We start from the raw sequence: 20,900 nt of genomic DNA, 5'->3' as shown, positions 1-20,900 counted from the left end.
GCATAAAATGAATGGAGGAGATCAATTTGAGAGAAAGTCAGAAAGTTAAGGTGGTTCCAGATAGTGTAGGGCACCTTGAATCACAGGTGAAACTTTATTCAGTAGGTAGTAGGGAGTCATTGAACAGTCCTGAACAGAGGAGAGATGTGGCCAGATTTATATCTAAGAAAGGTCATTCTGGCAGGGAATCGGAGTCTATTATAGTAGTTGAGGGAGAGGATAACGAAGGAATGTGGTAGCCAGATGGAAGTAGGAACAGAGAGGAGGTGATCACTGTGAGAAAGGTTGTAAAAGATTACTTGGTAATTGATAGGATATGAAAGGTGGAAGGGTCATAGAAAACTTCAGAGTCACACATCTCAGAAACAGAGTGAATGGTGTCGATGCCCCAGGCAGAGTGAGTGAAGTCAGAAGGAAGAGAAGGCTGGGGGTGGGGGTGGGGTGGGGTGGAATGGAGAAGAGAATAAGCTTGTCTTGCACCTGCTGAGTCCTAGGCAGGGACATCCTGTGGGAAGCTGGAACCCTCAGAAGAGAGGTCAGGGCAGTAGATACTGAGGTGGCAGCTAGAATCCCAGGATCTCAAAGTAGAAAAGGATGTCAGATGCCACTGTGTACTGCCTTACCTGAAAGAAATCCCTGTCTCCAACATCCCCACAGGGGGCATGAATAAATTCTGGTTGACCTGATTTGACATTGAAGTACTCCTGTACTTAGGGAGTAGAAAGACAATGAGAATCCGGGGAAGGAGATGGAAAAGTTAGGCAGGTAAGAGAAGAGACCTGAGCCGGTCATGGAAGAGAGAAGCCCGTATTCCCGAGTGCCTTTTGGCCACTAGTGAGGTAGCAAGATGAGCAGCTCACTGCTGCGATGACCTTGAGTTACCACTGCCCTCTCTGGGGAGACTTTAGCAAGTAGCAAGATGGTGAAGGTTGGGAAGAGGTTGCTGGGGACTCGCAGTGATGGTGGGCACCATCAAAAATTTGTTTCCTTGGCAGAAGTTGGGTGTGGGCAAGAGTGGAAGTCCATCGTTTCTTCTTTTTTCTTCTCTGGGATTTCCACCTTATTTCTTTTGGCAAAAGTCTGATTAATTTCCACAAATGTTTGGCCCTTGGTCTCAGGAATAACCACATGGATATAGATGGCAGTGAAGAGGCAGATTGCTGCGAAGATGATGAAGCTGTAGGCACCGATGCCCTCCTAAGCCAGGGAACAAAGAAAACAGGCAATGTAAAGCTATGGTGGGATATCTCTTGTCATTTCGTTCCAGGAAGACGAAACCTTTTGCTCCAATTGACCAGTGGGTTCAACCTGTAGGGCTGTTGACTCCTCTGGGGATGTTACAAGGGGTTTGAGAATCTATATGTTGTTGTTGTTGCTGTCCAGTCAGGTCCAACACTTCGTGACCCCACTTGGGGTTTTCTTGGCAAGGTACTGGAGTGGTTTGCCATTTCCTTCTCCAGCTCATTTCACAGATGAGGAAACTGAGGCAAATAGGGTTAAGTGACTTGCCCAGGGTTATACAGCTAGTAAGTGTCTGAGACCAGATTTGAGTTCATAAAGATGAGTCTTCCTGATTTCAAGCCCAGTGCTCTATCCACTGTGCTACCTGGCTGCCCGTGACAAATAGTTCGATGATGATGATGATAATGATGATGATGATGATGATAGCTTGCATCTACATAGATCTTTAAGGTTTGCAAAGTGCTTTACAAATATTATCTCATTTGATCCTCATGACAACTCCGGGAAATCAGCGCTGTTATTATCTATACTAGACAGACGAGGAAACTGAGTTTTAGAGAGGTTAAGTACCTTGTTCATGGTCACACAGCTAGTAAGCGTTTGAGATTGGATTTGAATTTTGTTGTCTCCAGGTCTAGTGCTTTAAGAGACAGCTAGGTGGCTCGCTGAACCTGGTGGTCAGGAAGACCCAAGTTCAAATTTGGCCTCAGACAAACTAGCTATGTGACCCTGGGCAAGTCATTTAACAGCTGCCTACCTCAGTTTCCTCAATTGTAAAATGGGGATAATAATAATATTACCTGCCTCCCAGGGTTGTGGTGAGGATCAAATGAGATAATATTTGTAAAGCACTTAGCACGGTGCCTAGAATACAGTAAGTGTTGAATAAGTGTTTTAAGAATAAGTGATTAAACATCAGCTGCATTCCCAGGAGGAAGGAGCAAGGGGCTTGCTATGGATGGGAAGCAACCTCACTTACCTGGGTGAATGGAAATACCAGTCCTATGATGAAATTGGTGAGCCAATGGACAGCCCCATCCACCATGAGTGCAGCTGGCCGTGAGGACTGCAGGAATATTTCAGTCCTTACTACTGAGGGAACAGGACCTTAGTGGGTAGAGAGAAGAGAGAGAGAGAAGAGGCAGAGGGAGCTATCAATGGATTCTTCTCCAAGGGCCCTCCAGCCTCCTATTGGGGTTCTTGTATGTATCCTGCTCTTAGCTCAAAACTCAGACTCCTATGAGAGTTAAATGTATAGGAAGTCAAGTGGTATAGTGCATAGTACTACTGAGCTTGGAGTTTGGAAGACCTGGGTTCAAATTCCACCACTGGCATTAACTGTGTGACCCAAGGCAAGTCATTTTACCTTGATATGCCATAGGGAATATAGGATCCCCTATTTAGCGTTGGATGTATCTCAGACATTCTTTGTTTTACCATCAAGGAAACTGAGGCCCAGAGAATTTCAATGACTTGGAGGTCCTAATAGATGGTAGTGACAGGTTTGAACTCAGGTTTTCAAACTCCAAGGAGCACTTTCCCCAGAGTCCCTGCTTTTGTTACTTATGATCACCGAAGACTTACTCCAGTGAGAGACTTTAATGGACTTTAATGGAGGGGGTTTCCATGCTGGGAGTTTCCTATTCTGACAAACCCCCATGTTTATATATTTGAATGAGAATTCAAAACAAACAAACAAACCACCCTGAACAAGACTGACCACATGGAGCCATCTCCAAGTGGTCAAAAAATGAACCAAAAACTATTAATAGGGGTGAAGTATCACCCTGGAGTGAGGAAGACCTGAGTTCAAATAAGCTTCAGACATTTACTAGCCATGTGACCCTAGGGAAGTCACTTCACCTCTATCTCAATTTCTTTTTTTCACTGGGTAACTAAATGGATAGATAAGGGAAATACTATAGACAGAACAAAAGCTTATAGACTGGGCTAGTTTGGAAGGTAATGAGTTCCCTGTTCTTGTCAGGTAAGTTACAGAGAGAATTTTTGCTTAGGTATGGTCACACTAAGGGGCCTCTGAGGCCCCTTCTGACTCAGAGATTCTGTGAATACTTCCAGACCATACATCATAGGCCATAGATTTAGATATGGAAGGACCTTAAAGGTCATCTAAGTCCTACTGTCTCGTGGTCTAGATGAGGAAGCTCAAGGTCAGAAGCTAATTGACTTGACCTTGGTCAGACCTGGTATGAGTATTGCAGGTGAGACTTGAACCGTGGTCTTTCTGAGTGCAGTATACTATGCCATGCTGCCAGTTAGCAGTAAACCATTGTTCCTTTCAGAAGAGCGAGGAAGCTTCCTCAAAGCCTTTTAAAATACAATTCCAACCAGAACAAGGATTTGCACCTGGATAGATAAAGGGTGTTATGTACGCCATTAAAGTTTGTGTTTAGAGCAAATGTTGCCACCTTGTGGTGAAATGGAGGTGCCGCAGGAGAATATCTTTGGTAACCAACACCACCATTATGGTCCCCTTCCAGACTCTTTCTGAAGGTTGTAGCTGGAAGGACCAAGGATTATAGCTTTAGAACTGGAAGGAGCCTCAAAGGTCATCTAGAGCCAGAGCTGTCAAAGTTATGGCCCTGCCTGAAGCAGATTAAATATAATTGGGAAACGTTAAACAAAATAAGTAAAAATACAATACAACATAATCTTAATTTGTAACTTTCTAAGTCAATATGAGGACCCACTCTTACTAGACCAAATTTCTCATTTTACAGGGGAGGAAACTGAGTCACGAAGAGGTGAAATGACTTGCAAATCATCATTTCTTGGGGTAAAGTTAGGTCTTGAATCCAAACATCCAGGCTTCCCAGTCCTCTTCTCTTTCTTATTTCATGAGACTGAAAACTCTCACGAGGTAGTCCTTAGTAATTGAGAGTTCAAATGAATGAATGATTCTAGGTAACAAATCAAACCAGCAGTGGGAGTGATGGTTTAGAGCAGGAGTTCTTCACCCGGGATAGATCAGTGGATAGATTTCAGGGGAGTCTGGGAACTTGGGCGAGAAAATTTATTTCTTGGTCTACTTTCAATCCTGTTTTATTTTTACGCATTTAAAAACAGCATTCGCGGGGCAGCTAGGTGGTGCAGTGGATAGAACACTGGCCCTGAAGTCAGGAGGACCTGAGCTCAAATTCTGACTCAGACCAAACACTTGATGCTTATTAGCTGTGTGACCCTGGGCAAGTAACCCCAATTGCCTAAAAACAAAACAAAACAAAACAAACAAACAAACAAAAAACAGTGTTTTCAGAAGGGATCCATAGGCTTTACCAGACTGCCAGAGGGTCCATGACACACACAAAATATGTTAAACATTTGTGGGTTAGAGAGTTTTTGCATAAACTTTCCCCCAAGCCTGGAATGGCTCCTCCTCCCCAACTCCCCACTAGAATCTTTAATTTCCTTCAAGGATCAACTCAAGTCCCATCTCCTGTCAAAAGCCCCTTCTGACTTTCTTCTCCCCCTTTTCTGCTTCCTCAAATTATTTTGTATTTCCTCATCTGTTTACGGCATATTCCCATGGTAGAATGTAAGCTCCTTGTGAGCAGGGATAATTCTAAAGATTAGGAAGTTTTTCCTTACAATTGAGCCTAAAGTTATTTGCTTCCAATTTCCATCCAATGTTTTGTCCCCAGGAGCCACTAGTCTTCCATGGGATAGCCTTCTAAATACTTGAAAATTAACTAAGTCTCCTGTCCTTAAGCAGCTAGCACTGTCTTAGCAGCTAGCGCTGCGCCTGGCATAAAGCAGGCACTTAATAAACGCTAGTGGAATTGAAGGATTGTCGTTGCTGTCCAATTGTTTAAGTTGTGTCCCACTCTTTGGGGAAATTTGGGCTTTCCTCGGCAAAAATATTGCCGTTTCCTTCTCCAGCCTATTTTACAGATGAGGAACTGAGGCAAACAGGGTTGGGTGACTTGTCCAGAGTCCAGGGTCGCTTTTGAATTCAGGTCTTCCTGACTCCAGGCCCAGAGCTCTATACACTATGGTGCCCCCTAGCAGTCCTAGTGAGGAGTACAGATGTGCAAATATAGGAGATCTTAGCAACCAGGGGCATTCTTCTCTGCCAGTGATGCTGGCGGGGCCATTGGGCAGAACCTTTGGACTCAGGCCACTGCTTTCCCCTCCCTTTCTAAAAGTTCAAGAAATGTGGCCTCAGAGGAGGTGTCGAGATACAAGGGAAAGAGCACTAACTTGGACTCAGAGAACCTGGGTTCTACCTTGGCTCCGACACATACAGGCTATGTGACCTTGGGCCAGTCACTTAACCTCTACAGGCCTTAGTTTTCTCATTTGGAAAATGAAGGAGTAAAACTACATGACCTCTGAGATCTTGTCCAGCTCCAAATCTGTGATCTTATGGAATACAGGCTTGGACAAATGTCCTTTTGCCCTAGGGGCAGGAGACAGTGAGGTATCCCTGCCCCTTCTGGCAGCATCCAGACTTTGATCCCTCTTTGTTGGCTGTGTGAGAAGGGGATGCTGCAAGGCTTCCTTTTTGTTGATAGAACCATGGAGACTTCTTCCGCTTTACCTTGGACAAAGAAACAAACTCCAATATATATGGAAAGGTTTCTTCCCTCCATGCCCAGAATCGATTCTGGGCTTGAAAACTCCTTCTGTAGATGAATATTAGCAAATTATAGCCTTAGAGAGATTTCTGCAGTCATTGAGTGATTAAGTGACTTGCTTAGGGTCACCCCAGACAGAATATCAGAAGCAAGATTTGAACCCAGGTCTTCCTGGCTCCCTTTAACCACCACACCAAGTTTCCTCTCTCTGTGACTCATAGAAACAATTTTTATCTTCAACATGGCATTGACTAGGCTACTGGCCTCTCTGCAATCAGGAGGCAGATGGAGAGGACAAACCTATCCAGATACTTACTGGGCCCCGTGGAGTGGCCTGCAATGTAGGAAAAGACGCAGATGATGCTGAGGTAAGAGAGCTCTGGAACCTCGCTCTGGGGAGAAGAGGAATGAGAACTCTAGTTACAGGCCTAGGAAGTAGGAAAGGAAAAAAGAAAACAGGCTACCTTAAAAGGGAATCTGCAAGCCCAGCATAGTTTATTCATGTGCAAAGGATCTCAGGGTTTTAGTGGACTAAAAATTTATCAACTCCTTTTTCCTGGAAACAATGAATCTATTAATGCAATTCGAGATTACGTTAGCTTCCACATCACAGTGCTGACTTACTGAGTTTGAATTCCCACTAGAATCCCCAGATGTTTTCCAGACAAACTGATGTCTGATCTCTCTCTTTCTCTCTCTCTCTCTCTCTCTCTCTCCCTTCCTCCCTCCCTCTCTCTCTTCATATATATATATGCATGTTCTATAAAAAAGACAAAATTATGTATATAATATATATTTATACTCTCTCCCTCCCTCCCTCTCTCCCTCTCCACCACCTCTCTCTCTTTCTCTCTTTCTCTCTCTCTGTCTCTCTCTCTCACACACACACACACACACACCCTCCCTCTTCCTCCATCTTGTAGTTGCAAATCTGAAAAAGTAAGACTTTATATTTATCACTATTAAATTTCACTTTATTAGATCCAAGGCAATTTTCTAGACTAAGAACTTTTTTAGGGGGGGGCTAGGCAATGGGGTTAAGTGACTTGCCCAGGGTCACATAGCTAGTAAGTGTTATGTGTCTGAGGCCACATTTGAACTCAGAGCCTCCTGAATCCAGGGCCAGTGCTCTATTCACTGTGTCACCTAGATGCCCCTGACTAAGAACTTCTTTGAGTCTGACTTTGTCATCCTGTGATTAACCTATCCCAGCTTTGGACCATCTGCAAATTTGATAAGGATGTCATCCCTGACTTTATATAAGTCACTGATAAAAATATCAAGCAGCACAAGGCTGAGTACAGATCCTTGGAACTTACCCCTAGAGACCTTCCAGACTGATGTGGAAATATTAATGATTATTCATTGGGCCCAGCCATTCAAACAATTCTGAAGTCCAATAACAGTACTCTCATCTAGCTCACATTTCTACATCTATTCCACAAAAAGAGTTCGAGATGCTTTAATTAGGAATGCCGTCTTCTTAGCTGTGTGATTCTGGGCAAATTCCTTTACATCTCTGAATTTCAGTTTCCTCACCTGTGAAATGTAGATAATAGTGCTATGGAAAGTGATGGGCCACCTCCAGTCATGCTGTCTATATCTGGCCACTGGACCCAGATGGCCCTGGAGGAGACAGTGAGTCTGGTGACTCTGCACAGCCCTGCCTCACTTTAATCCAATTCATTTGCAAGTCACAGCATCACCTTCCTGATGTCATGGTCCTCTTCAAGAACGAAGCACTAACCACACAACCACAACAAGCTATAGAAATGAGTGGTTATTATTATTGTTATTCTATTATTATCTTTTTATTATGGTTGCTCTATTATGATAATTGTTATTACTATTTTTAAAAAGAATTTTGATTATTATTGTTATTACTCTCTAGAGCCATTATAGTTTGGTGCTGGGTGAACAGGGAACATGAGTGTATATTTAAATACCTGGGCATTATCTAAGGAGAGAGTAGGTAGGAAGGTTTTGCTCCGGTCCAGGAATTTGGGGACTCGTTTGCCACGTTCCTTTATGGTGACTTGGTCAGTGCACCCTGAAAACATCACAGCCTGAGTCATTTCTCTCTAGTTTCCTCTCCCTGAGCTCTGATCTCTCCCTCTTCTCATCCCTGAGCAGGCCCTCTTAGATTCTACCAGATCTAGAAAACCCCATGAAGCAGAGCCATCCTATTTCTCACCTGGAAGATGAGAGCCAGGGTCAGCACCACACAGGCTGAGCCACATATTCCGTAGCCAACCAGCAGGAGGCGCCGTCTCCCCAGGAGCTCCACAGTGAAAGCCTGAGAAGACAAAATGAAGTTAATTCCTTTAGCGGACTCCAGGACATTCTATTCTAAATAGAGGCATGGGCTTGAAATGGGAGATTCCTAGAATACTTTAGCAGGGACTGCAGTCCCTTCATCCTTCCCCAACTCCAGTCCTTCCTGCCTATGGTTGCCTAATTCATGTTCCTAAAGCACACTACTTTTTAATCATGTCACTCTGGCTCAAAAATTTACAATAACTCCCTATTATCTGGCCCATTGTCTGACCTTCACAGGTCTCTACCAATCTGACCCACCTTATCTATCCAATCTAATTTTCTGTTTCCCAACATTCATGCTCTGTTCCTACTCAGCTGGTCTGTCTTCTCATTGGCCCCTGCACAGACCACATTGATGCCCTCCCCCTGGCCCGTTTCTGTTCCTCTTTCCTCCCCCACCTATCTTTCATGGCCCATCTCAAATCCAAACTTCTTGATCGATGGAGTGGCATTTCATTGAGGTTCCCCATCTTTCTTTTTTCCTATTACCACTTAGCAAGTTGTGAAATATTTACAGTTTCATTTTTGTAGTAGTCACTTAATAAATGCTTGTTGATTATATTTTACACGACTGCACACATATAATCTGTATCAAAATGTCTTGCCTTTTCAACGAGGGGGGAGGAGAGGAAGGGAGAGAATTTAGAACTCAAAATTTTAAAAAATCAAAGTTAAAAATGGTTTTTACATGTAATTGGAAAAAAATTTTTTTTAAAAATAAAATATTTAATTAATAAATGCTTGTTGATTGATTGGCTGATACAAGGAAAGACCACTCTCCTTCCAAGTCTAGAACTGTCTTTGTGACTTTTGTCTGACCTTTGTCTGAAGTCCCCCTTTGGGTTTCCTTAAGTTTTGGAGACTCTTCTCGGAGACTCCCTAAATACAAACGACCCTTCCTGTAAGGGCCCATAACTACTGACAGCCAGGACTCTGTGACCTCTAATCCAGGCTTGTCTGAGAGGGTAGAGAAGAGCTTAGAAGACCTGGAGTTATTATCTCCCACTTCTCTGGTCTAAGACGTCAGGCAATTTAAATCACAGGCTGGTATATGAAACTTTCCCAGGGACATGCAAAATCCAGGGGAACAGAAATGCAGACACCCAGGGAAGACTGTAACACAGAAATCACAAGTGGCTCAACCTCCTGTCAGCAAAATGAGCTCCCCAGATATAGTATAACGGCCAGGTGAAAAGGGTGAGGAGTTCAGAGGCTTCTGGTCATAGCTCTTTTGTCTACTGTCTGCAGGCAGCCTTAGAGTTTTTGAGACTGGTGCCCTCCTTAGCGGTATTTTCTGTTTCCACAATTGCACTGTCCTGCCTCCTTGACTGTGGTAGCAGCTTCTAGGTAGGGAAAGTGACCTACGGAGACAACCGTCATCACAATGTTGAGTATGCCTGCACCCACGGTCACATACTGAGAGTGCATGGGATTCACGCCAGCTGTGGTGTAGATTGTGTCTGCATAGTAGTTAATCTGGAACAAAAGCATGCAGGTTTAACATTAGTGGAGGCCAGGGGTACAGGCAATGGGCTTTATTTCTTGACTTAGGGGAACAAATGCCCTAAGAACCTAGGGAAGGAGTATAGGTTTCTTTCTTTTTTTTTTTTTTCCAACCCAAGACAGGGTTTATTAGAACATCAATCATATTGGGCAGACTCTTAAGGAGCCTGAACATTAGTAAGCTATTGGCTAGATTATAAGAATCTGACCAGTGGCTAGATTTTAAGAATCAGAGCCGATTTTGGTTTCTTGTTCTGGGTCACCCAAATAATGGTGACAGAGTCAGGCTGGGAGGATTGCTGCAGGGAGGAAGTGTGCCATCCCTTGCACCCCTCCAACCCCCCAGACGATTACACGGGAGACAAAACCCCGTCGCCCTGGGTTTGTTACTGCTCTGATGACCCACTCTCTCCTCCCTTCCCAGAATCCCACACACCGCATTGATGCCGGACAGCTGTTGGCCTGCCATTAGGACAATGATGGAAATGAGCTGCCACCTCAGGGGCTTGAAGGTGAAGAGGTTGATCACAGACAGGCGACCTTCAGCTTTCTCTGCCTGATCCTCCAGGCGCATCTCCTCAATCTCGTCCTCCACATGGTCCCAGCCTCTCAGTTCCCTCAAAGCTGCGGATGAGGACAGAGCATACAGACAGGACCCAACCTCAGAATGGAGATGAGGCTGATGTCCAGACCCTTTCCCCTCCTCTCCAGGGCAGCTTCCTCCAGGAATTTTTATTCAATAAGCATTTAAGTACCTGGATAGGTTGGGTGCTAAGGACCCAAAGACAAAAAGGAACCCATTTTCCATGGGTTTGAAGGGAGAAAAAAGTTACATGAGTATTTCCCCACCATTCTTGACCACACCCTGCATGTTGGGAATGCCCTTAACTCTGACCAGGCCCCCAGCCCTATCCCTGTGCCCAGCAGCTTCAGGCTTTGTAAAGGAGGACAGAGAGGAATTAAGAGACAAATAAAGGTGGGAGGGAATTTCAGAGTAGGCAGAGCGCACTCAGAAGCTGGGGCAGGAAATGAGAATGCATCCTGGGTACCTTTCCTGGCCCGGTCTTCATCGCCTTTCTGAATCAGCATGTACCTGGGACTCTCTGGGAAAAAGGGCAGAGAGAGGAGCTGCAGGGCTGCGGGGATCCCTGTGATTGCCAGGAGCACAGGCCAGCCTGAGGGGAGACAGGAAGGAGAAGCAGCGTTAAGGCTGGCAAATCACTTTATGTATGTGTGTGTGAATGTATATACATATATATACCACCATATACCATATATGTATATGTATATGTATAGGTGTGTGTGTATATATGTGTGTGTGTATCTGTATGTATCTACCTATATGTCCATCCATCCATCATCCATCTATCTGTCCATCATCTATCTATCTATCTGTCTATCTATCTATGTCTATTCAGAGCATCCTACCTCTAGTCCACATTCCTTTGCCTAGGTGATCACCTATGTCCGCTCTTCTCACTTCCACCTCTTAGAATCCCAGATTCCCTTCAAAGCTCAGCTGAAACGCTGCCTCCTAAAAGAAGTCATTTCTGGTCCTGCCAGGGGTCTGTGTCTCCCCCCAAGAAATTGCCTGTACATATACATATGCATGTAGAGATACATGTAATGTACCTATATGTATATATAGACACATATATGTGTGTGTATACACATATGTGCACACATATACACACACACTAAAATCTGCATGTGTGTATACTCATGCAGGTATATACATGTAGTGCACATGTATATGTTACTTTGTGCACATGCATATGTATTATATGTGCACGCACATACACATGTGTGTAAACCCTGTGTATATGTACACGTGCACACACGTGTATATCTATCTGCATATACATGTACATGTGCATATGTATCAGGCAATTTCCTATGGGATATACACAAATTGGGGGGATCAGTAATGACCACTTGTAGGAAGCAGCCGTTGAACTGAGCTTTGAAGGAAACCTGGGATTCTAAGAGATGGAGGTGAGGAGGGAGCGCTTGGGTGATCACCTGGGCAGAGGGATGGGGACCAGAGGTGGATTGCTCTGTGTGAGCAATAGCCAGGAGACCGGTTTGCCTGGACGCTAGATGGGTAGGCTGATGCCTGACCCCTAAGGCTCCTTCTGGCTCTCAAAAGATGATCATCTGAATCATCTATAATCCAGTGAGCTCCTTCTACTGCTACCCCTTCCCCCTGCTTGACTCCAACCCTGATTTACCTTCAGGATTCCCCAAAATGGCCTGTAGGCTGAAGATCTGTGCTATAAAGACTCCCACGATGACAAAAACCTCTGTCATGGTTCCTAATGTGCCTCTCAGGTTTGGGGGGCCCAGCTCTCCCAGATACATGGGCAGGGCACTGTAGGCTATGCCTACATGAGTAAAAGACAAAGACAGGAAAAGGGGGGTTGGTGGGAGGGGGAGAGGTAGAAAGACAGACACATTAGAGAGATAAAGGCAGAGAAGGAGAAGGAAAGGGACACACACACACAGAGAAATCAGTTCTGGGGGGGGACATATGAAGGTCAAAATTCTCATGGGGTCTTTGTAAAAGTTGACTAAGAAGCTATTTACAGGAAATATCACCTTCTTTTCTGTTTTGAAAGAGACGGATCCTCCATGTCAATGTAATAAAAATGACAACACTACCGAAATTACTTATTCAGTTCCATACCATTCAAACTACCAAAGGATTGCTTTAGAAGCAATGACAAAATTCATCTGGAGGAACAGCAGGTCAAGATTCTCAAGGGAAATCACGGGAAAAAAAGAAAAGGAGGAGGGGTCTAGCAGTATTGGATGTCAAACTATATTACAGAGTAGTAATTATTAAAACTACTTGGCATTAATTAAAAATAGAGACATCAGTCAATGGAACAAATTAAGTATGTAATAATAATAATAATAATTAACTTTATGTGTTGTTTTAAGGTTTGCAATGTTATCTCATTTGATCCTTGCAACAACACTGGGAGGTGGGAGCTATTATTACCCTCATTTTACAGATGAGGAAACTGAGGCACAGAGTGATTAAGTGACTTGTCCAGGGTCACACTGATAGTCCATGATCTGAAATGGGGTTTGAACTTAGGTCTTCCTGATTTCAAGCCCATCATTCTATTCTCTGTACCGCATAACTATTTAATATATATGTAGGTATAGAGAATATACCAATACACTTCATTTCTGACAACATACAGAAGCAAAGGGACATAGCAGCATAGTGTCTGCTAAGTCCAAAGACCCTCGCTTCCGAGATAAGAATTCATTATTTGACAAAATCTAAAAAACCTGGAAATTAGTCGGGCAGAAATTAGATCTAGACTAAGATCTCACACCATATACCACAATAAGCTCTAGACAAAAACACAACCCAAATGTAGGTCACATAAATAAATGAGAGGAGCAGGGAAGGAAATACCTTTGGTAATGATGGATAGTGTCCATGATCAGAAAAAGGATAAAGAGGATGACAGAAGATGAAATGTACAATTTTGGTTGCATAAAATTGGAAATTATGTACAAACAAAATCAGTACAGCTCAAAAAAAAGAGCAGAATTAACTACGGAAAAATATTTGTAACAAGCTTCTCTGATAAAGATCTGATATCTAAGATACATATTAAAAAACTTTTTATTTTTAGATACGTAAGAATGACTACCATGTCCCAATAGATGAATGGTCAAAGAATATGAACAGACAGTTCTCAAGAGAAGAAATTTAAGCGATCAATAGCCATATTTGAGAAAAGACTCCAAATCACTAGTAACTGGAGAAATGTGCTCAAACAACAATGAGATTCCTTCTCACACTTATCATATTGGCAAGGACTACACAACGAAAATGACAATTTTTGGAGGGGCAATGGGAAGGTAGGCAAACTGGCGTACCTTGGTGGAGCTATGAATTATTCCAGCCATTATGGAAAGTAATTTGGAACTATGCCCTCCAAGTTACCACCTTTGCGTAGCATACCCTTTGATCTGGTGATCCTGCCAGTGGGTCTAACCTTTAAAGACATCAAAGAAAGGGGGAAAAGACCCATATGTACAAAAATATGTATTATAATGCCTTTTGTTCTAGCAAGCAAAGGGAGTACGTATCAATTGGAGAATAGCCAAACATATCATTGTACCTGAATGCTATGGAATACTATTGGGACATGAGAAGTGATGAAAGGCAGAATTTCAGAGAAACCTGGGAAGACTTGCATGAACTGATGCAGAAGGAAGTGAGCAGAACCAGAACACCAATTTATCCAATAACAAAAACAACATTATAAAGACAAACAATTTTGAAAGACTTAAGAACCCTGATCATTGCAGTGATCAATCACAGTTCCAGAGGAATGATAATGAATGATGCTACCTTCCTCCTCGTAGACAGGAGTAGATTCAGGGTACAGGATGAGGCCTACCTCTTTGGACACAGCCAATCCACAAATGTGCGGATTTATTTTGCTTAATTATGCTTTGTTACAAAGATTGTGTTTTCTTTATGCATTTGAGACAGAAGACCAGGGCAGGGAGAGAGGGGCCCTAGTGACAGGGTCACACTCCCCACTCAAGAAAAAAAATGTGTCATTGGAGCGTTGTTTAAAATGCAGAGAAGAGAACTAAAAGGAGTTCAGAAGGAAACCCAGACAAGCAGGAAAACCTTGAAAGTAGCATGTTGAATTTATTATACTTGTTATTACATTTATTTTCCACAAAGCAAGCTGTCTATAATAATCTCATTTTCACATATAACCCTCTTTTCTGTACTACTCTATTTTGTATATGGGATTTTTTGGAGGGAGACATTATTAAATTCAGTTTAAAAATACAATTAAAAAAAGGAAAAATAAAGAAAAATTTTTGAATTAGCCACATGTTGACCTTATAGGGAGATCAGGTCTTTCTGAGAGCTGATGAAGCTCTTGCATCAGATATTCCTTGGAAAACCTTTACAGTAATTTCATTTATCCCCCCAGATCTATGTTTTGATTTTGTGAAAATGTTGCAGTTATTTTTGTTGGTCTATAAAAGAACCATCATCAAGGTCAAAAATGGGTTTTTATAAGTTGAAAATAAAACCCAAAAAACCCAAAAAACAAAACATGCTACACTTTGGGAAGGAAAATCAGCAGTAACATTCTCACTGAAGGTTGTAAATTACATTTTTCTTCCTACTATTCTTTGTGTTCCATTAAAAGCTGTAGTGTAAGTTATAATTTTATAAATATAGATATGTATAAACCTCCCCCAACTAGGACAACTTGTAGTAGGAAGCTCTTTCCCTCTTTTCGGAGCCTAAAGTAATTTCTTAGGCCTGGCTTAATGCAAAGGAAGGGGAGGTTGGCCATGTTTCTGCCACCTCCTCCATTTGCAGGCTGAGATACATTCTCTGGTCTTAGGTATTCTTGTCTGGTTAAAATGCAAATACCCTTGAGAAAGATACTTTTTTTAAAAAATTTTTTTGGTGAGGCAAACAGGGTGAAGTGACTTGGCCAGGGTCTCACAGCTAGAAAGTGTCTGAGGCCAGATTTGAACTCAAGTCTTCCTAACTCTAGGCCAGGCACTCTCTCCACTGAGCCACCTAGATGCCTGAGAAAGACAAAACCTTAAGCTGTCATCAGTTATTGGTACTTTTGTGTGAGTGAGCTTATGTTTTCCTGAAAGCAGGCCTTGACAGATGAGAACAGAATAGGAGCATAAGGGCCTGGGAGTAAGGAACTGGGGGTATTTCCGTGATACTCCACTTTCATTCTCCCCCATGGCCCCAGGTTAGCTGGGCTGTGGTCCACATACCTGCACAGATTCCTACCATCACCCGGGAAAGGATGATCATCTCATATGATTTGGCAGCTTTACTGGATCCCATCAAGATAGCGGGGATGATGGCAAAGATGTTATTGATTAGCAGGGTCCCTTTTCTGGAAAGACAGTCCAGGTTCAATTAGCCATTTGGGAAAGGGAAGGTTAGCAGGGTGGGAGGGGGTGTCATCTCAGGAATTCTAAGCATATTGGAAATGGAATCTAGGTAGTTTGTCACCAGAGCAGTTTTGGGAATGTCAGTGAGAACAAAGGGATGGAATGGGAAGGAAGGAAAAGGGTAACTGAGCATCACTCTCATTCCATCTCCAGTCTATGTACTTACACAGTCTTTCTGCAATTCATTTCTTCATTTCAAATTCTCAGAACCTTTATTCATCATCCTTCAAGAAGAATAAGAGGGTTGGACTATTTTCCCAGATAGAATGGAAGCTCCTTGAGGGCAGGGACTGTTTCATTTATATCTTTTTTTATTATCTCTAGCACCGAGCACAGTTGCCTGGGATGTGTGTGTGTGTATATATATATATATATATATATATACACACACACATATATATACATATATATATATACACACATATAGATACATATATACACACACACACACACACACACACACACACACATATATATATAAATGCAATTAATTTTAGCATTTAATAAATGCTCACTGGATTGATTGATCTGCATCCATGTGGTATTCCTTCCTCGGTAGAATGTAAGCTCTTAGAGATTCAGTCTTTGTATCCTTATTGCCCTAGCAGAGGCAATAAGGACCTAGCAGAGGTCCATGCACATAGTAGTCATTTAACAAATGTTGAATTTAGTCTGAGTCAGCAGTATGTCTTTAGCATCATCTTGGAAGATGGGACAGTGTCTAACTCTGGGTCACGGCTGATTTTTGTACAGAAATCTCCTTGGAGCAGATTGGCACAGTCCCTCAAAAATGTCACTCACATATTCATCTTCCTCAGCTCTTGAGGGGGAACTCAAATGATCTTTGGGTAGATCAGTTTCCCCAATCCCCTTTACCACAAGCAGGGCTTGCCCAGTACAGGATCCTGGTCCTTGTTCTCAAGGACTAAGATCCATTAGATAGATGAGAAAGGAATGAATTTGCCCTTTGGGGTGTAGGAATGAGCTATCTCAGAGGTCAGATATCTAGGCCAATTCCCTCATTTTACAGATGAGGAAACTGAGGCTCAAGGGGGTTAAGTGACTTGCCCAAGGTCATACAGATGTAGAACCAAGAGAGCCCAGACCTTGCAGTATAGGATACACAGTGAATCTGGAGGTCCCAAAGAAGTTGGTAGCTTCATTCATATTCATCATCTGAAAAATGGGGATGCTATTTAAACTGTCTCATAGATTTGCTGAAGGCTTTATAGAAATTAGAGCTACTACTTCATAAACATGAGCTATTATTATTACTAATCTTCCTTTGACTATCCCACTCCATTCTAGCAACTCAGGTCCTATGTGAGAAGGGAGATTTCTCTGGTCCCTCTTGGATGAAGGCTGGGGACACTGTGCTGAGTGCTGGGGATATGAAGAAAGGCAAAAGCTTTTGCTCTTGCCTTCAAGGAGCTTACAGTCTAATGGGGCAGACAGCATGCAAACAACTATGTAAAGACAAGCTATAGATAGGATAAACTGGAAATAATCAACCCAGAGAAAGCACCAGAATGAAGGGGGATCTGGGAAAGCTTCTTGTAGAAGGTGAGAATTTAGCAGAGACTGGAAGGAAGTCAGGAGGTGGAGATGAGGAGGGAGACCAATCTAGGTGGGGGAGACAGCCAGGAGAAATGCCCGGAGTCTGGAGATTGGAGCATTTTATTTGAGAGCAGCAAAGAGGTGAGTGTTACTGGTTCATAGAGTACATTGAGGGGAGTTAGGTGTGAGAAACCTGTGAAAGTAGGAGGGGGTCAACTTATAAAGGGCTTTAGAAGTCAAATGGAAGATTATCTATTTGATCCTGAAGGAAATAGGGAGCCACTGAAGTTGATTGAAAAAGGGGGTGACATGGTCAGTTTGGCCACTGAGTGGGGGATGGACTGGAGTGGTGAGAGATTTCATCACATTGTAATAGTCCAAGAATGAGGTGATGAGGGTCTGTACCAGGGTGGTGTCAGTGTCAGAGGAGAGAGGGAATGAGTAACAAGAATATTACAAAGGAAAAAATGAGAGGGGCAGCTAGGTGGCAGTGTGCATAGAGTATCAAGCCCAGAGTCAGGAGAACTCAGCTTCCTGAGTTCAAATCTGGCCTCAGACACTTACTAGTGGGTATGACCTTGGGCAAGTCACTTAACCCTGTTTCCTAATCTGCAAAATAACCTAGAAAAGGAAACGGCAAACAACTCTAGTATCCTTGCCAAGAAAACCTCAAATGGGGTCATGAAGAGTCAGACATGACTGAACAACAACAAAATTGAGAGAACTTGGTGATTGATTAGATCTGGGAGATGAGAAAGAGTGAGAAGTCAAGGTTTCAAGCCTGGGTGAATGGAAGGATGGAAGTGCCTTTTGCAGCAATAAGGAAGTTCAGAAGAAGGGAAGATTGGGGGAAGAGATGAAGAGTGCCATTTTGGACATGTTGAATTTAAGATGTCTATGGGATATCCAGTTTGAGATGTCAATGGGCAGTTGGAGATGAGACACTGGAGATTAGGAGGCAGGCTAGGGCTGGATAAGCAGATCTGGGAATCATCAGCACAGAGATAAGAAATGAATCTGTTGGAGCTGATGAGGGAGAAGAGAAGTGAGCCCAGAACAAAGCCATGGGAGACACTCTTGGTTAGTGGGCATTACCTGGAAGAGGATGCAACAAATGAGACCAAGGAGAGGTCAGATAGGTAGAAGGAGAACCGGGAGAGAGTATTCTCAAGGAGAAGAAGGCGATGGACAGTGTCAAGGGCTGCAGAAAGGTCAAGGAGAATGGAACCTGAGAAAAGGGCTCTGGAGATGGAATTAAGAGATCTTTAGTAACCTTGAAAAGGGAAATTTCAGTTGAATGATGAGGTTGGAAAGAAAGTTAAGAAGAGAGTGAGAGGAAAGAAAATGGAGGCACCAATTTCTTATGATTATCCAGCCACAAAAAGAAGGAGAGTTAGGGGATGATGGCTAGTGGGGATGGATGGATCAAGTGAGGTTTTTTCTTTTTTTTTTTGAAGTGAAACTAATAAATCTGAATGAAAGAAATGTGAATATGAATGAATTATGGATTCCTTTTTTTAAAGCAGAAAAAGCAGTTTCATTCCTTCCAGCCACAAGCTCAAATTCAGGGCTAATTCCTTTAGGACCAAGTATACAGGTGAAGCTACTACTCCCACTTTATGAAGAGATAATACTCATTAGTAACTAGTAGCCAGGGTTCACAGCCAGTAAATGTGTTTAGATCATTTAAAAAGTTTATTTGGAAGACCATATACAGCAACAGCAATATTGTTTGATGAAGAACTATGAATGATTTGGCTCTTCTCAGCAATGCAATGATCCAAGACAATCCCAAGGGACTAATGATGAAGCATACTGTCTGCCTCCAGAGAAAGGACTGATATTGACTGAATACAGACTGAAGCGTGCTATTTTTCACTTTCTTTCTTCCACTTTTTCTTTCATTCTAGTCTTTTTGTACAAAAATGACTAATATGGAAATGTTTTACATAATTGCACATGTATATCCTATATCTGATTGTTTAGCAACTCAGGGAGGGGGGAGGGGAGGGAGAAAAGGGTAGAATTTGGAACTCAAAACTTTAAATAAAAATGTGAAAAAAATTTGAAAAAAAAGTTTATTTGCTTAAGTGTGAGGGACTTTTATGAACAGATAAGGAAGATTTGCAATTAGCCTGACCATTCCATACAGAAAAATGAACTGATTTAAGTCTGACCTTGGGCAAATCGCTTTCTCTCCCTAGGCCTCAGATTCCTCATCTACAAATGACTGGACCCAACTAATTGGCCCCTGAGGTCCCCAGCTCTAGGTCCATGGTCCTTAAGAAACTTGTTTTTCCTGAGTTGGATCTGTTTTAATGATTAGATAAGACTCATTTGTGATTAACGGGACTACTTTCAAAGGAATCATGAATTAACTCAAGTAGTAAAAAAAAAATTGGTTTTCTGAGTGGAGCCTGCTTTAATGAGTGGGTAAGATCCATTTATTATTAGCAGGACTACTCACAAGGAATCTTAAATATGCTTAAGTACTAGAAAAAATGGCTTTTGCGAATAAGACCTACTTTAATAAATGGCTACAAACCATTTGTAATTAGTGGCCCCATTTTCAAACAAACAATGAATAGGGCCTCATGTTCTTGGAAAGTTGGTTTTTAAACAAATCTTCTATCTAAATTATAATATAATCTATGATCTAAATTACAGGATTTATTTCCACACCTAGTTCTTTCTTCAGAACACAAAGATCAGGTGTGATCCAGCCCCACAGGCTTATGAATTCCAAAGCTGAGTCAATGATAGCAGATCCCTTCATCTCCCTAGTTTCTTTCTATGACCTTGGGCAGGGTTTGTTTCCTGGAGGACCCTGACCTGCACTCTGCTTATCAGGAAAATGGAACATCTGAAAAGGAATGATTTTTTATGAGGAAAGCAAAGTACAAAGTGTTATTATTATTTATTATGTAGGAAGATAGGAGGCTTGGACACGTGGGGAGATGCAGAGTCAAAATCTGGGAAGGGCAGCAGTGTCAGAAGACAGGACCCCACGGAGGTGGCCACAGCTGTGACAGCTGGAATCAGCAGGTTGCCTGACTGGGTAATTAAAGCCTATTAATAAATATTTATTGAGCATCTGCTCTTGGGCAAGGAGCCTTCAAGAACATTGAACCTGAAGGTTATACTGAAATGATACTGTGCAAGGAGAATCTCATTGTCAGAATCATCGTATTAGAAAGAAGTGATTAAGAGGACAATGACTCAGTGATATACGCCCAAGTGTACACTCGATACAGCATCTGGTCAGAGACACGGAAAGATACTTTTGGGGGAGCATATGTTTGGAAACAAGAAAAATATTGGCTGGAGAAAGCAGATGTGCTCACTTCCTACTGCAGAGAGAAAGTAGAGGCATTCTGTTGGGAACTCCCTTGGTATGGTGGAGAGAACACGTGATTGAAAGTCAGAAAGCCCTGGGTTCAAATGCCAGTTGTCCTGCTTGGCCTGTGTGACCTTGGACAAGTCACTGCCCCTCTCTGGGCCTCGGATTTGTCATCTGTGAAATGAAGGCGTTGGACTAGACGGTCTCAGAGGGCTCTCCCAGCCCTAAATTTGTGAGTTTACAATCCTAATACAAAAAGGGTTTGACATATTATCCTTCTGAACTTCAAACCCCAGGATGCCAGGGCATTCTCAAGTACCTATTGCACAAAGAATAGAATGTCAGAGCTGGGAGGG

General features: G+C 42.6%; 1 protein-coding gene across 1 annotated transcript in view; it reads right to left on the bottom strand.

Moving 5' to 3' along the window:
• Positions 1-972: 972 nt before the first annotated feature.
• Positions 973-20,900, bottom strand: part of SLC2A7 (solute carrier family 2 member 7) — a 30,874-nt gene continuing 10,946 nt past the window's right edge. The window contains exons 5-13 of the mRNA XM_027843882.1: positions 15,465-15,589; positions 11,894-12,046; positions 10,712-10,837; positions 10,099-10,286; positions 9,525-9,635; positions 8,035-8,136; positions 6,157-6,232; positions 2,222-2,349; positions 973-1,197 (exon numbers count right to left, since the gene is read on the bottom strand). Coding sequence (XP_027699683.1) covers positions 973-1,197; positions 2,222-2,349; positions 6,157-6,232; positions 8,035-8,136; positions 9,525-9,635; positions 10,099-10,286; positions 10,712-10,837; positions 11,894-12,046; positions 15,465-15,589 — 1,234 coding nt within the window. The remainder of the gene's footprint in view (positions 1,198-2,221; positions 2,350-6,156; positions 6,233-8,034; positions 8,137-9,524; positions 9,636-10,098; positions 10,287-10,711; positions 10,838-11,893; positions 12,047-15,464; positions 15,590-20,900) is intronic.

This window comes from Vombatus ursinus, unplaced genomic scaffold, assembly GCF_900497805.2.
Source record: "Vombatus ursinus unplaced genomic scaffold, bare-nosed wombat genome assembly UNPS02014932.1, whole genome shotgun sequence".
NCBI lineage: Eukaryota > Metazoa > Chordata > Mammalia > Diprotodontia > Vombatidae > Vombatus > Vombatus ursinus.
This window is presented reverse-complemented; position numbering and strand designations above follow the sequence as displayed.